This window comes from Ricinus communis, chromosome 10, assembly GCF_019578655.1.
Source record: "Ricinus communis isolate WT05 ecotype wild-type chromosome 10, ASM1957865v1, whole genome shotgun sequence".
NCBI classification, from domain to species: Eukaryota; Viridiplantae; Streptophyta; class Magnoliopsida; order Malpighiales; family Euphorbiaceae; genus Ricinus; species Ricinus communis.
Genome location: NC_063265.1, coordinates 11734156 through 11750547, shown reverse-complemented (window position 1 = coordinate 11750547; position 16392 = coordinate 11734156). Strand labels below are relative to the sequence as shown.

Below are 16392 nucleotides of genomic sequence, written 5' to 3'. Positions count from 1 at the left end.
TATGACATGTGATATTTGCACATATATGTAAGACTGACCATAATCTGAAAAATTATTCATGTGGACTGAAAACAGACAAGTAACTAACACATGGGAAAAAGTTATGTGCAAAATTTCCTCAGTGACGGTCCAATCAAGGGATTAATGTGACTACATTTTAGACTATTGTGTCCCATTAAATGTATGTTGTATGCTACTAAAAAATAAATACATTTTGGAAGTACGTATGAGAAGTTATTGTTTGTAACCAACCATGTGAGAAATAGAATGGGTTTCTGGAGGAGCAACAAATTTCTTTTGAGAATGTAAATAGCACCATTGCTATTAACCTTGATAGCTTTTGCATTTATTAAGCCATTTTATGAAGGCTTTTGAGTTTATGGGCTTGGGCTATTGCACCTATAATGGGTTTTAAGAATATTGTTTTCACAATCTCTGTAGGACACATTAGCCCAAGTCCAATAACCATTAATCCAGCTATAAGCCATTAATGCTGAACCTTTAATGGTTTGAGAAATTTGGAAGTGAGACACTGAAATTGATCTAAATGCTTCTTCTTCTTCCTCTTCTCTCTCTTTCTAATATACCAGCAGAATGAGAAAATTTTGATACTAGTTTGAACTTGGAACAAGTTATTATCACAGGTTTATCAATTGAGAATTGCAATTATCAAATGACAGGGTGAAATTCCTCAGCACAGCAACTTCCTAGCTATGAAATGCATCAGAACTTGGCTAAAACAATCTCCCGCATAAATTCTGTTGGTGCTGCAAAACTCAAACAAAAAAGCCAGCAAGAATGAGGACCATTTAAAATCATATGGGAATTGCAGAAAAACATGTTTGAATCTAAGGGTAGGGCATGATGGATGTCACGATATCACAAAGTGTTAATAGATGGACTAGATACCTTCTCTGCCAGTAAAGAGGCTGAACTGGCCCATTGCCTGTCTGAGGAACATCTCAACTCCACTCACTATGATTGCCCCTGCAGCTTCAGCTTCTTTTAATAGTCTGGTTTTTCTAGGTGTGTAGACAGCATCAAAGACCAGCTGATAGATTCCCAAGGTTGCCTTCAGAAAAATCAAGCAGAAGGTTTAAAACTCGTAATAAGAAAAGACCTGAATATATATATTCTTTTTAAGGATATGAAGTAGAGAGAACCTCAGCCACAGGTATTCTTTCGGTATTTGGATGCATTCCTATTGGTGTTGCATTTGCAAGAATTGCTCCATTCTCTGGTTCAAAATTAACTACGTTCTCAAAAAGCTGAGCCTCACCCGAAACAGCATCAGCTAGGAACTTTGCTCTCTCTTTGTGTAGAAACATTAGGAAACATAGTGAAAAAGACTTAGATGCTCTCCAGTTAATTGAGGTACTAATCAGTGTGCCATGCAGAGAAAAAAAAAACAATTGTTAATTTATCTACCAAGATCAATGTCGAAAATAACAATACGGGCTCCTCGACTTTTAGCACCAAATGCAAGTGCTCTTCCTGCCCCTCCAGCACCCACAAGCACAAACTGCCTTCCAGTTAATGGAGAGTTGGAAGATGTTCTGCCATCCATGTATCCTTGTTCTGTAATGTTCAAAATACATAATATATTCAAGTCAAAAGATAGACTACATTATCTAGCAAGTAATGACTATAATTAACTTCAAAAGGCACCAGAATGCAACACTGCAAAGGTGCAATTTTAATATCAGCACCTTTCAAAGCATCCTCAATAGCAGTTATTGCAGCCTCACAGTCCGTATTATGACCAATCAACTTCCCATCACCAGGCCTCCTAATAATGGTGTTAACAGCACCTATAGACTGATGAAGCATGCAACTTGATCACATTTAAATATATCAAGACATGATTTCAATTATTAACTACTTGATATGATAATAGATCATCTTGATTATCAAGATGACAAATTCCAGAGATGTAAAAAGTTAGCACCAAGATATATCAACCTTAGCAAGTGGATGGACTTCGTCACAAAACTCAACCACAGCTTCCTTGTATGGAAATCCAACACTACAGTTCAAAGAAAAGAAAATCATGAGAAATTTAATTCAACTAGGAAACCAAAACATGTAATTACCAAGATTGAAAAGAGAAAACCAAAAGGCCAGTTGGAGAGCTATCCTATGTGAGCCAAGTAACACATGCAGAAATATAGCCATATTTCTATCTCAGCAAATAATACTCACTGAATTTATGTAAAATGAACAGGATGTCCATAAAAAAATTTTACATTTCACTCACATGTATACATATGTATTTATATAAAAAATACTTAGGAGTTAAGTTCTAAACTTTTTCGCAGACCATAAGCTTGCATATGGCATACCTAAAACCAGCAAAGTCAGGGCTTGAATAAACACTAAAGAATTCCTTGAGATCATCAACAAACATTGGGACATAAGTCCCATTATAGTTTGCATGTCTGAAAGTAGGATTATGCAACAAGGGACCTTTGCTGTGGCTAACCGGTTTTGAAACTAGACCGAAGACTTTAGTATCTGAATTTATGTATGCAACCTTATAGGCTTCTCTAAGGCTGTCTAAAGTAGGCAGACCAGGAATGGAACTTCCTTCCATGGATCCATAGAGTAAAGAACCACCAAATTTTGGGGACAATAACTGGCTTATGAGACCTCTTTCTCCAACAGAGTATGCAATTATTGGTACCTGCAGGTATCAGCATGAACTGAAATCGATTACCACATGAATCAATTTAAACTTTGTTCCTCACGTTTTAATTAAATGAAATAGTAAGGAATTTGTTTATATAAATTAAATAGATGTAAATAGTAATTCCGGTTCTGCACGACCATTTCTTACTTTTCATGCGTGTAAAGGCATTAAGGTTTATCATATTGTCTCTTACCTGACAATGTAAGATTAGATGGAAAATTCTATCTAATTCAGTAATATTATTTGCAGTGGAAACAAGTTTGATAATATCTGCTCCAGTAGCTTGCATGCTTGCAACCAGTTGGCTAAGATTTTCTTTTGTAGGCATATCACCATTAACATAACACGACACAATAACTTTGCTACCAGTATGATGCGTCCCTTTCAGTTCCCCTATCAGATCAGAAGCCACCTGAATGATGACAGTATGAAAGTCAAACAAAACTTAGGAGTTGAAGATTTATTTATTGCTTAAATTAGGATATGAGGCTGTTTGTCACTTTCTGCTTACACCCCAATTCTATAGGATAAACAGAAAGCTAACATTGCACACCCCTTAGCTATTATAATACATTTTTGCGCTGAAAAGAAACTTCAAGAGCTACCTTGAGTTCAAAATCAACATAATCAGCTCCTAGTACATAAGCCAAACGAAGTGCTTCCAACCTTGTGGGCTCATCTCCTTCATACAAACCACCTTCTGATTTTGGCCTGGCAAAATTACGATCAATATTTTTAAGCCTTTCATATATGATCACTGGCCAGTTTTGCAGAAGTGTAAGGTCATTTGAATGTCCTTATAATGGAAACGAAAGTTACACACCCAACATGTATCATTCCAGATTTGTTGTCATTTTTATAAAGTCTCTCGCATCATATTTACTACCCCAGTTGCCCTAAAGCAAAAAAATAGCAATTATAGTATAATGATTTGTAATAAAATATTATATAAAATCTCTTTTAGAAAAGTCAGTCATAATCCATGAATAAGATGAGTTTGAAGCCTTACCCCACCGCACTGTTGATAAAGCATATAGTATGTGGGATTCATCAGTGGCAATACTAATGCTTAGTCATCTGTATTGACCATGAAAAGGAATATAGCTAAGTAGATCCCATTTATTTTCCGTAAAACTGGTTACAATCTTGCAGACTAAAATTAAGAAAAAATATATCTAAACTCTATGCCTATAAGCCAAGAGCAAACAGGGCATATTCTATCTAAAGCTTCCTTTTTAGCATTTCTGATGGAAAGGAGGCTATCAAAGCAGACAATCTACTAGGAAAGTGTGGCTTTGGCCAATTTATAGCCTTATAACAAATTTAGCTATGGAATGATAATATTCCTGCATGTCTGCTAGTCCAACAAAATAACAGAATCCTAAAATAGAAAAGAATACTAAGAGGCTTCTATATATACAGATCAAAACTATTGCAAAACTGGAATTCTAACGACAGAATTGGTATAGTTAAAATTTCAGAGCTTTACCGATATACAATAATCACAGGCAGTGGCTTATTTCTAAGGATGGCTTGGAGGTCTTGAGGAGGCTGGAAGTTGTCGATGTAGTCCAACCTGACTTCAACAACATCAGCACCTTGTGTCTTTGCATTGTACATGTCACTAATCATTTGCTCAACAGATTGAGCCATCAGTGGAGTACAAACCATCACAGAACTAGTCAGTTCTCCAACGCTACCCATTAGTGGTTAGAACCAAAACAATCAATGATTTTCAAGACAGAAATAAGTTGAATAAATGAACCCAGAAATGTCAACTCAGATAGAACAACTTTGGTCAACTTTGGTGGGGGGTCTTTTTTCAACGAAGAGGATTATCATCAATCAGAAAGAGATTACAAGGAGAACAGCACTTGAAGCAAAATACCAATAATGTCAAGTTGCCAACTTTAATCAGAATAGTAAGCAGAAACATAAATTAAAAAAGGAGAAAAATCTATTAGTGTGTTGAGTTGAGTCATGTGTAAATAATAGGTGGGTGCATTTTAAACATTCAACAAACAGGAATTCGTTTTTTTTTTTTTCCCCTCGCGTGGTCAGCTGAGCAATTGTTCTTTGATAGTGTTAAGAACGGGAGAAATATTTACGTAGAAATAAACGAAAAAAATGGGGAAGGCGGGTCTACGGGATTGAATTGGAAAGTACTTAGCTACAGGGTTTTAACAGATGGTCTCCAAAAAAGAAAAGAGAAAAATGGATAGAAACGTCCAAGAATTGAGTAGTTGGAACCCAAATCTGCAATGCATTTTTAGCCGCCATGTGAAGGGACTAAGATAATAGGATCTGGTGTGGTTGGTGAGTGGAGTGTGGTAGGTGAGATAGGATCACATGGGCAAATGTTACTCTTCTTGTACTGCATAAGAAAAAGAAAGAGAAATTTTATCCAATTGAGTTTCATTGACTGACATAGGATAGAATTGAAATTATATATATTATATATATATCCACGTCATGCTTACTGCGTGTGTTTTATTGTGGAGAAGGATTCATGGAGGAGGACGGCGGTGAAAGATCCTCCGATGGGGGTAGGTCTTGGTGTGGTAGAGATATCACGGTGCTGTAAAGTGGGGCTGGGAACATGAGTTGCGTGATTGGTACTGGAAGCGAAACCACTTTTCTGTGAGTGCATTTTTATGGGGACTTTATTTTGTTAATGATAATTTTTAGAAGAAGAGTGAGAATATTAAAAAGAAAACACTCTTTAATTAATGGATTTGAATATAAATCTAATTTTGAAAGAAGGGTAATATCAGGTATCAAATTGTAAGTCAATCCTATAATTACTATGTCTTCTCTTTTTTTACTTGATTTTCATCTTCTCATAATTTTACCTTATTTTAAAAATAAACTTTTATTCTAGTATAAAATAATAATAATAATAATAATAATTTTTATTCTCTTTAACTGATATAATTTCAAAGAATTTTTCAATAATCAAAGTATCTCTTAAAATAAGAATTATCTTGGAGGAATAGAGTACCATCAAATCAATCATTGTCCACTTGCAACTGGGGAAGGGGAAAACTGGAGAAGTGCTTTTTGGGGCAGATATAATATGAAATAAATATCTTATTGTGACAGGTGCCAAGATGTTTGTGTCTTTTACCTGACATGGTACAGTCAAGAAAGATGCGACATATATGCAATAGCCAATCATGATGGCTTACCACCAAAACAAAAGGAAAGAAAGTAAAGAGCAATACAGTCGATTATAGCGGATAGTAGCCATTAGCATATGTGATGTCCGACAGCTAATGAATATTTGCTGAATGGAATCATGGGTTGCTCTGAAATAGTTGGCTCATCGCATCTTTCTTACTGGAGGATTCATAATCATATTACCTACTGCTTACTATTATTAGATTATTGATCAACTCATGTATTTTTTCACAATCAATTTCCAACTCGAATCAAATTCCTTTGGTTCTCGGGTTTCAAGCTCCTTAAAACCTGCTTTCAGCTCTGCCAGGCTCTCATCGGTTTGTCAAGTCATCATTCACAAATCACAGTGACCAGAAGGCAGTCTCTCAAGGCTTCCAAGAGGGCACAGGCCTACAATAACCAGAATTCGGAGGCGTCAAATGGTAATAAGAATTTACTCGATTGTCGTACGGGTTGAAGTGCGAGTTTGAAGGGCTGTGATCAGCCAAACTATGATATCCGGCTTTTGAGTTCCGCGGTGCACCATAATACATAGACTGACCCGCTGGCTGAGGATGATAAGCCACACTAAACGAGGAGTTCAGAGGCTTCCCTGATGACACAACTCTCCCAGGTCGCTTGTTGAGCATTCGCTTTTGTTTCTCCGTTTCATGCTTTGGTTTTTTAATCTTAGGGGCAGTAGCTGGATGTGTTGCCCTCTTAGGGGAGAGGGTGGTGACTGTGATAGGAGCAGCAGTAGAGGCAGCAACTGAAGAGGACACTTCTTTGGTAGTTGGGGCAGTAGCGCTGACTGTGGTTGGAGGTGGGGAGGAGGGAAAGGTAATTGTGATGGGAATCACAGAGGCATCAGTTGCTGACAGGGTGGTGTGAGTCATACATGCTGCAGTTGAGGCAGTGACTGAGGATGGAGATGTTTGTATGTAGAGTATCAGGGGAAGTATATGGAGAGGGGGATATGATTTTGATAGGGACAGCAGCAGAAGTAGCAATGGAGCTGCAACTGACGTCTTTCTTCTTCTCGTGCTGTTGTGACAATTTCTTTCTTGATCTTGTTAAAGGTCCAAGTTTGGTCTTAGTGCGTTCAAACTCTAGTTTTTCCTCTACCATCTCTTTTTCCAATTGTGCAACACGTTCTTTAAGTTTCTTGGGCAAGAATTCATTTTCAACACAGTAAGTTGCAATACAATTGATTCCTGCTCTCAATCCATCTCTCTCATTGGCTATGCAACCAATCTGCAAGCATATAAGTCAGAAACTGCTTAACAAAAAATGTATAGGAATCAAGTTAAATAGGGGATATCATTATCATACCTGCACCATAATGGACTTGTTCTTTTACTCGCTTGTTTGGAGGCATTCTTCTTCAAAAAGCTCAAATGATCACGTAGTAGATGCACCGAAGGAAACTTATCAAACATCTCTGATTGATAAAATGTACTTAATGGCCTCGATTTGTCGATTACTTCCAATAAGCCCTTGAATAAATTCTATTAACAACATTGAATTGTCAGTTCCACATACTACACCCAGAAGAGCCACAAGGAAAAACAATAGCCTAATATTTCCCTCCTAAGTGCAAACATAAGATGTCAGTAAACAGAGCAAGACATATTTACTTCAAATTATGTGAAGGAGCTTAGGATATGAAAAGAAAAGGATAAAAATGAATCATAGATCAATTAGGCTCATCTAGTTAAATACCCACATCCCCATTTTTCTTTTTTCCTTTTGTTATTCGGAAATGCTAAAGGAATAATTGGATACACGGCACAAGGCAGTATAAAGGCAAAAGTAGCTTATTTTTTTGCATATAACATGAAATTTTAAATTCCCCTAGAAGAGAGAGAGGAGAAAACACATATCAAGTACATTAGTGTTATTGCAAAAATTCAAATCTGTAAGCTAATATTCTTTTAGGAAGTAACAAAAGTAAGTAGTGGAAAAATGAAAGAGAACAACGCATTAGATCTATTTTGATGGTGTCAGAAGAGTCCATTTCCAGGACAAAAAAAGAAGAGAATTTGGAAACAGATCCATGTTGAAGGTCTAAATCAAGTCAAGCCACTATAGTAATTTACTTAAGATCGATTCAGTTTTATTTTTTGTACTTGAACTCAATTTGATGGAACGCACAAGACACTCAAGCTGCAATATTTTTGACTTTTCTCAATTACTGTCTAAAGTTGTTTTACTACATTCAAATTTAAGCTCAAATGAACTCAAGAATTCTCGGGTTCAAGCTCAAAGTAGTGTTTTATAAGTAAATTCTAAGTAGCTCTAGCTCACAAGTAATCTTGATAAGTTTTGCACCCTAAATCATATTATGTAAAATGCAAACTTTCTCATAAAAATTCATCGACCTTTGCAAATGAAGGACCAATGTAGCAAGTCAAGTAAATACCAAAAATTAGAACCAATACTGAGTTCAACTTTGCTAATAATGTACTACATTTCATGCAGAAGTTTAAAACAATAATAGTAATTTCTTCTTCTAACTCGTTACATTCTTGTAGCAAGGTATGGTTAACATATTTGCAAAATTAGTTATTTCGAAATGATAAAGTTAAAATTGATGTATGTAATAGAAAGGATGTGGAGAAGATCATTATTAAAAGGCCATAAATTGCTCAAATATGACAAACCTTGGTTGGCTGATAACTCTACTGGCTGCTGGGAGGGATTTTGATGTAAGTTAACCACAGAAGCAGAACTAACAAAAGCATTTTGATTACTTCTGCTGAGACAGCAGACCAAGGACGCTTCTTTTGTCTCTGCTTTTGTGATAGGAAGGGGGCAAGGGAAATTGTTGTTGGAGAGATAAAAGCAGCGTTTCCAATGAACTTAGATTTGAGCGCTAGACCACAGACAGCAGCAGCAGAAGCAGCCGCCTTGGAGTTGGAGGTAAAACTTTTCTTCTCTTGACATGGTGGTTGAGACTTGCATCTAGGGGCTGGCAAAGTTGCCTTCCTATTTTTATTTGCATCTTCTAGACATCGTAAGTGTTGCTTAAGGCACTTAGTTGACTGTTCAGATTCAATACTGTAATCTTCAATACATCTAAGTGCAGCCACATTATCTATTAATTTTCTGGTGGCCTCAATCTGTCAGCAAGTTATTATCAACATACACACATGATGTTAAAACAAATGATGAAGCACTGATACAGCAAAAAATGAAGTAAACAAACCCGTTCTTCAACTGATTTGTCTCTCATTCTACTTTTATGAATAGCAGTTGGGATATCCTTCACAAATTCTTTCAATAAAGGTACAGGTGGAAACTCATTAACCAGCTCAAAGGCATAAATGAATCTAATGGCCTCAGTGTACTTGTTCTTCGTGATTAGATTTTTCAAAAAACCTGTTAAACAGAAAGCAGAAGTTGGGGGCTGTGCGATAGAGCTTGGAAGGACAATTAAACAAGATAATAATCCATATGATTAAGGCTAGCTATGATTCAGATAAGATCCACGGATTCCAGAACCTAAGTTTCTCATTAAATATGTGGACAGATTTGGTGAGACAAAGTGCCCCTTGCACAATGTTGCAGCAGATAACGATTAAATAAAGGAAAAGCAGAGGGTTGAGGTGTAATAATGTGGACATTCCGGGCTTGCATCTCATGATTGAGTCCATCATAAATTACACATGTTGATGTCAACATATCAACCAAAATAGTTTAGTAAAACAAAGTATGACCCCTTAAGACTTTACAAGACATGGATCCAAAAATAAGTGCGCAAAATGTAATGAAAGACCAAAAATGTTATGTGAGGGACTATATTAAAAATAAAAGGTTTGATGCTTTTTGTCAGGTTAATGCAAATGTAGAAAAGGACTTTATGCATGACATGTTAAGGCCATTAATTGAGGCTCCATTTTCTCTTTTGGTTTTTCATGACAGGAAGGAGGAGAAGAACAAAGGAGTTCTAGCTCAGGATTTCAGCATGATTGCAGTGATGCCATTGAAACAAAAAAGAAAAATAAAAGAACCTAGCAGTTAGATTAAATACATTAAAAAAATGTGCGCAAATGTTATATATATAATAAAAGAACATGAAACATACTTACTAGATATCTTATCTGTCAAGTCCAGGGCGCGCAACAATTCAGGAGCCTGGTTATGATGTGCAACAATCTCCAAATAAGTTAAGAGCTTATCAGTATCAAAAACAGTGGCCAACTTATAAGAAGCCAAAAGCTGCAAACATCCCAAGACCTCTAGAGAATGTTTGGAATCTCTTTTCATTTGTCTCATCCAATCTAAAGAAAGTCTCATTGCTTCGGTTTTCACATCAGGCAAAATTTCAGGCCTTGTTTCCATCAATATCTCTAATAAGAAAAGGCAACTCCTTCTAACAACCACCTCTTCAAACTCCAAATCTCCGTTTTTAAAACGGGGAGGATAAAACCCTTGCATTGCATCTAAAACAAGCTTTGCAGGGTCTGATGAGAGTCCCAGAGCCATAACACTCCATTCCTCATGAAATCATGATCCTCAGAATGCTCATTTAAGAAAATTTGCAATGCGTTTCCATCTATAGTCACATTTAACTGCACGTTAGCATCCATGGCATTATCATTAACATTATTATTGTTATTAACCACATAACTACCTGATTCTACGATCTGCACGAGCGAACTGATTATCAACAGACCGTTTTTCTTTTAATTTATTTTCATCAAATTCTTTGATTCTTTCCATTAACTTCCTTTCCTCTAATTCGATTCGCTTCTCTTTCTCTTCCAATTCATTTAAAATCCGTTGGCATAGTTTCTCTTTTGCATCAATCTCTTTCAATCTTTCACTAACCTCCTCACCTTTCTTCTCAATCCAATCAATCTCTCTCTTCCTTTCTTGAATCTCTTTCTTTTGAATCAACTCCAGCTCCTTTTCTCTCTCCTCAATCTCTCTAAATGTAACATTTACAGATTCTTTAACTAACTCCAAATTTTCCTCTCTCTTTTTAACTTCTTCCAAATTTTGTCCAACTGACTCGTCGATTGAACGGAGCTCTTTGGCACGTTCTTCGATGCTACTCTGAGTAGAATTAAAGTGACCCTCTATTTCCTTATATTGAACAGTGAGCAAGAGAATAGAAGAAGCGCGATCATGAAGCTGATTGATTGTTTGGCGAAAGTTTTGTCTACTTAACTCGCTGAGTTTCAACTTAGAGGAAATCGTCTCCTCCATTAAATTTAACAGTGTTAATGAAAAGCTCTCTCAAAATTTATTTTTTTTAAAAAAATTGATTAAATAAAACAGAAACCCTAGCTTCATTTGAAGATGGAAAAGAAGAGAGAGCAGAGGAAATGGAGTGAAGGTTTCGAGTGTCGATTTATACTTCTAAAGAAAGGCCACTAAATGGTTTTAGCGTAGAGACTGTAATGATTAGAGTTAGACGATGACGGCAGCGAGGTAATTATTCATAGTTATTTTACTATGGGTTGGGTTGATAATCAAGCTGGGCTTGACCAAAGCCTAATCTTTCTAAGGTACATGAATATGCAAGAGCATCTATAATTGTGGGTAATAAAGATGCAACATTCTTCATTACATTCACCTATTTCACTCTCTTCTTCTACAGTGGAGTTTGATAGCCATGATGCGGGCGATACAAAGAGAAAAAGTAATGACGTGGCGGGTCAATTTTTTAATTTGAAAACTTTATATTTTAATTTTTTTTTTTTTTGTAGTGTAATTTATAGTGAGCGGTAAAATAATGACGTGACACACTAATTACATCTTAAGAATTTAATAAAATGATGATGTGACGTATTAATTACACCTAAAGAGAGGATCTCCCGACAACCTACGCTTGAACATATTCAAAGACCCATATGGGCTCCAGAAAAAGAACCTCTAGAATTCAAGGATTGTGCTCAATATGACTAACTCCTTTCTATAGGAACCGACAGCAATTAAAAGAGAATGCATTTCTTGATTTATTTTTATTTTTTTCCTTTTTGATAAATATTTCACAAATGCTATGAGCTGCTGCATTGCCCAGAAAATGCAGTGGGCTTCTTAGTGACAAAAAAGTTGAGAAATGAAAAAAAAAAAAAAAAGAGCAATAAACACCAGAGTAAGAAACTTGTCATTTATACTTGGTCCTTTCTGATATTATAACAAGCTTATTTTATGAATGGATATTTTGCCAGTAGAGATAAACAGGTTGATGGCAAAAAACATTGATAAACAACACAAAAAGTACAGGCAAGGATCATCACTACTGCTCCACTTGTATGATGTTCAAAAGGATGCTGCCAAATTGTGACCAGAATTGCCAAATGTTTGCCAGTGGTAAGAGGGCATAACATTAGTATTATAACTGAATGTTTTGAGGAGGGTAGCCTGCCAAATTATAGTGTTTGGGTGGTCCATGCACGCAAGGAACTCCTCGATTCATAAAGGAACCTGGAGGATGCTGTTGAAGGGGTTGCGTTGTGTGACCTGCAGATGTGGCAATGACAAATGGTTTCGGATACGTTTCCGTATCCTCTGGTGAAATATGAAGCCTAGGATGCTTATTTTCGCTTTCCAATGCCAAATCTCCAGGCGAAGAATGCACCAACTTTACATGTAAAGGATCAACGCAGGTTGCTGAACAGACGAAACAAGAAACATATGTTACGTTAACATTAAGACAGGCCAACAAATGAATAAAAAAAGGTATGGACAGATGTACATTGGCATACAGCTAAGATAAGCATGATCCCCTCTGTGCTATATCAAATTATTCAAGAAAGAACTCGTGTGAAAAGATAATTATTTTGAAGGATGACATACCTTGATCATCACCAGGGGAAGCATTTAGACCATCTTCGTCTGACCCATCTGTCCAAGGACGTTTAATTCCACTCAATTGTTGAGAATGAATCTTTGTGGCAGGCACAGAAGTTGAGGCAGTTGTTGGAATGCAGGTATGATTACTGCTTGTGGTGGACGCAGATTTGAGGGCGAGGACAGGGGCAGCAACTGGAAGGGCCAAATTTCTCTTCTTATTTGTAACTGGCTTTCGTTTTCTAGACTTACATTCTTTTCTTCTTAAACTGTGACACTTATTAAATTCATTGACTGCCAACTTTGATTTCCTAGTTGAGTTCTCTTTCTCCAAATTAACTATCAGCTTCTTAAGGTCCCCAAGTGAGGGACCATATTCAATCTTGTAGTCTTGAATGCAGCTTAATGCACACTTCAGATCTGCTACTCTTTTGTTTGTGGCCTCAATCTGTAATAGTTTATTACAAGTACACACAAAAGTTAGGAGGTGTTGACATAATAATGGTCTTCTTTTTCTTCTTCTTTTTAAAGAAAAAGAAAATACCTGTCCTTTAATTGAGTTGTCTGCCTTTCTCATTCTTTTGGCAGCATTCTTTGAGCAATGCAAGTAATCTTTCAACAAAGGTACAGGTGGGTACTCATTGACCAGCTCGAACCCATAAATAACTCTAATGGCTTCAATGTGCTGCTTCTTTTTAATAAGATTTTGAATAATACCTGTGCCACATATTGCAAGTATGAATATGGTGTCACCACCATTTACTACATCAGAAGATTAAAATAATATATAAATAAAAAGAACATTCAACTGAATGGTCTAAATGACGTTCTTAAATGGAATAAATGATGAAGAAGGGGGGACCAGGCCGGGGTGGCCATGGCCCGAAAAGTTTGAGATTAATATAGAAAATGAAAGATATCATTATTTACATCTTTTGCTACGATGATGAAGCAAGCTTGACCCCCTAAAGCTAACTTTCTACCACAACAAATAGGTAGTAACACATGCACACACACACACACACACATATACATAGCAAACAAGCATCTGCTGAAAATTTACATGTGGTGCAAGTAAATGAAGCACGCTTACCAGATATCTTATCTGCAAAACCCAGGGCATGGAATAATCCAGGAGCAAGGCTATGTTGTACAACAACCTCCAATTGAGTTAAGAGTTCATCAGCATCAAAAGTAGAGGCCAACCCATAAGAAGCTAACAGCTGCAAAAATCCCAAGACCTCAAGAGGATGCTCAGCATCTATCTTCATTTTTGTCATCCAACTGAAAGAAAGTTTAATTGCTTCATTTCTCACAAGAGGACTAATTTCTGGTGATATTTTCATCAATTGTTCTAACAAAAGAATGCAACTCCTCCTAACAACCTCTGCTTTGAACTCCATATCTCCCTTTCTCAAATGGGGAGGATAAAACCCCTGCATTGCATCCAAAACAAACTTTGCAGGATCTGACGAGAATCCTAAAGCAATAAATACTTCATCCCTAATTGAATCACTATATTCACGCTCATTTAAAAAGATCTGCAATGCTTTTCCATCCATATTCACAGTAAAATAAAGACTAGCATCACTTGGAGTAGTAATTTGTGGCTCAATCTTGACACAAGTATTATTATTAGATGGTTTCTGTTTCTCTTTCAGTTCTTCAAATTCTCTATACCTTTGTTCAAGCTGCTTCTCCTTAAGTTCAACCTCCTTGAATTTCTTATGAATTTCCTCATCTTTTAACCTAAATACCTTACAGTGTTCTTCAAGTTTCTTTTCTTTCTCTTTAAGATTCTCATCCTTGAATGCAAGCTCTTTCTCTTTCAACTTCAATTTACTCACTGACAATCTAACTTGATCAGCTTTCTCTTCAATACAATGATTGAACAGCGTAAGCCTATTGTCTACCTCATCAACAGCTCTCAATTTGTCTTCTATTTCCACTCTAACAGAATCAAGTTCTTTTCCTGATTTTTCAATCCACTCAATCTCTCTCTTCCTGTCGTGAAGCTCTTTCTTTTGAATCAACGCAAACTCCTTTTCCCTTTCCTCAACCTCGCTAAACCTAAGTTTCACTGCTTCTTGAACTAATTCCAAATCTTTCTCTCTTTTCTTCACTTCGTCTAATTTTTGCTCGATTGCTTTATGGATTGAATGGAGCTCTTCAACGCGCACGTCAATAGAGTTGTGAGTGGAATCAAATTGATCCTCGATGTGTTTCCATTGAAGAGTAAGTGAGAGAATTGAAGAAGCGCGATCGTGAAGTTGGTCGAGTGTCCGCCGGAAGCTTTGTTTTTTTAATTCGTTGAGTTGCAACTCGGTCGAAATCGTCTTCTCCTGCTCCATTGTGACCGCCAAATTATGCAAGATTGCTCGAAGAAAATTAAGAAGAAAACTGACTGATGGAGAAAGGGGTTTGTTGAGAATTGGTGGAATTGAGTGGGGAAGGAGGAATGTGGAGCTTCAAAAGGCAGTTAAGATTCCTTTGTCAACAAGGATATAAACAAATTCAACGCCACTTGGAGTTTGGAGTACAATTACGAGTGATTCTCGGACTTTGAATTACAATTATGAGTAATTCTTGGCGTTCTTGAGCCCACGTTAGTTCGAAAATCTTCGAGTTCTAGACATGTATTTTCTTATTTTGGATTTGCTCAAGGACGAGTGATTCTCCTTTTTAATTTACAAATGGTAAAAAAAAAAAGACCGTAAAATATATTTTAATATGCACAGATTTCTGCGGGGCATCGATCTATAAAACAGAAAAATTAAATTAATTATATTTTCTATTACTAATGTCATTATTAATATTATTATAATTTGTATTAACTTTATACAAGCTTGTTTTTTAACTGCTATAGACAATGAATATATTATACTAACTTGTATAAGTATGTTGGCCGTCTCTACAATCCCTATTTGCTGCCAGACGCTTGTTAATGTCTTCTGTTCTGGTTCCTTGATCTTGATTTCTAATTCTGTTGCCAAGTCGCTTCGGAGATCTTCTAACCACTCTTGCTACTGTTTAAAATATTCTCCCTATCAGCCATGCTAACAAAATTACAAGGCAGTAGTATCAAATCCAAAAGACCCTGCGGGGACACCTTTTCCTTCCTTGCCGGAAATTCTGACTGAGGGTACAGGGTGAGAAAATCTGTACAATTTACTTGGTCGTATGCAAAATGAGAGAACCCCATCACAGTTAGCTTGCTGAAAAGTACTAACAAATCCCTTCACTTTGCCCAAATAAGCAATTCCAATGCCAATGCCCTCAGTAAAATCTGTCCGAACCTCCACAAATTCAAATTGGTAACGGGATCTATGTTTTCTAAATCCAAACTCCATTTCGCATCCCAATTCTTAAAGAGGGCCCAAGTCTCCCCCTTCTTAGGATTACATGCAGTGAGTACCTCTGCGTCCACCATTCATGCAATCCACTTTATGAGAGAACACCAAACGCTGATCAAGTTCCTTCCTTTTAAAATTCAGCTTCTTCAAACACTTATCAATTGATTCTTGAATTCCATTCAGTTTATTCTTTTTCATGTCAAGGTTCACCAGAACATTTTTGGGTCAAGTCCTGCAGCACTTCCAATTGCTTCTCTTTTGACTCGAGCTCGCCACTACAATCACTGATCAAGTTCCTTATCGTACATAATTCCTTCTGCTTCAGCACAAGTTCATTACTACAACCCGTAACTAAGATTTTTATCTTTTCTACCTGCTCCTCTT

At 36.6% G+C, this 16392-nt stretch overlaps 3 protein-coding genes across 3 annotated transcripts; all 3 read right to left on the bottom strand.

Annotated features, from left to right (window-relative positions):
* Positions 1 to 538: 538 nt before the first annotated feature.
* LOC8288475 (bifunctional 3-dehydroquinate dehydratase/shikimate dehydrogenase, chloroplastic) lies at positions 539 to 5332 on the bottom strand. The gene is made up of 11 exons (XM_002512252.4): positions 5170 to 5332; positions 4179 to 5063; positions 3295 to 3400; positions 2883 to 3101; positions 2343 to 2683; positions 1963 to 2026; positions 1710 to 1818; positions 1429 to 1578; positions 1164 to 1312; positions 910 to 1072; positions 539 to 767 (listed from the first exon to the last, which is right to left on the bottom strand). Exons 2-11 carry the CDS (start codon positions 4391 to 4393, stop codon positions 724 to 726), a joined length of 1560 nt encoding a protein of 519 aa, XP_002512298.1. The 5' UTR covers positions 4394 to 5063; positions 5170 to 5332; the 3' UTR covers positions 539 to 723.
* A 429-nt stretch (positions 5333 to 5761) lies between these two features.
* Positions 5762 to 15354, bottom strand: LOC8288470. Its single transcript, XM_048380352.1, has 11 exons — positions 13749 to 15354; positions 13200 to 13372; positions 12662 to 13103; positions 12201 to 12475; positions 10488 to 11059; positions 9943 to 10358; positions 9060 to 9232; positions 8537 to 8973; positions 8233 to 8317; positions 7336 to 7441; positions 5762 to 7116 (listed from the first exon to the last, which is right to left on the bottom strand). Exons 1-11 carry the CDS (start codon positions 15004 to 15006, stop codon positions 6719 to 6721), a joined length of 4335 nt encoding a protein of 1444 aa, XP_048236309.1. The 5' UTR covers positions 15007 to 15354; the 3' UTR covers positions 5762 to 6718.
* LOC8288471 (FRIGIDA-like protein 5) lies at positions 10270 to 11200 on the bottom strand. Its single transcript, XM_048369670.1, has 2 exons — positions 10488 to 11200; positions 10270 to 10409 (listed from the first exon to the last, which is right to left on the bottom strand). Exons 1-2 carry the CDS (start codon positions 11063 to 11065, stop codon positions 10379 to 10381), a joined length of 609 nt encoding a protein of 202 aa, XP_048225627.1. The 5' UTR covers positions 11066 to 11200; the 3' UTR covers positions 10270 to 10378.
* Positions 15355 to 16392: the final 1038 nt, after the last annotated feature.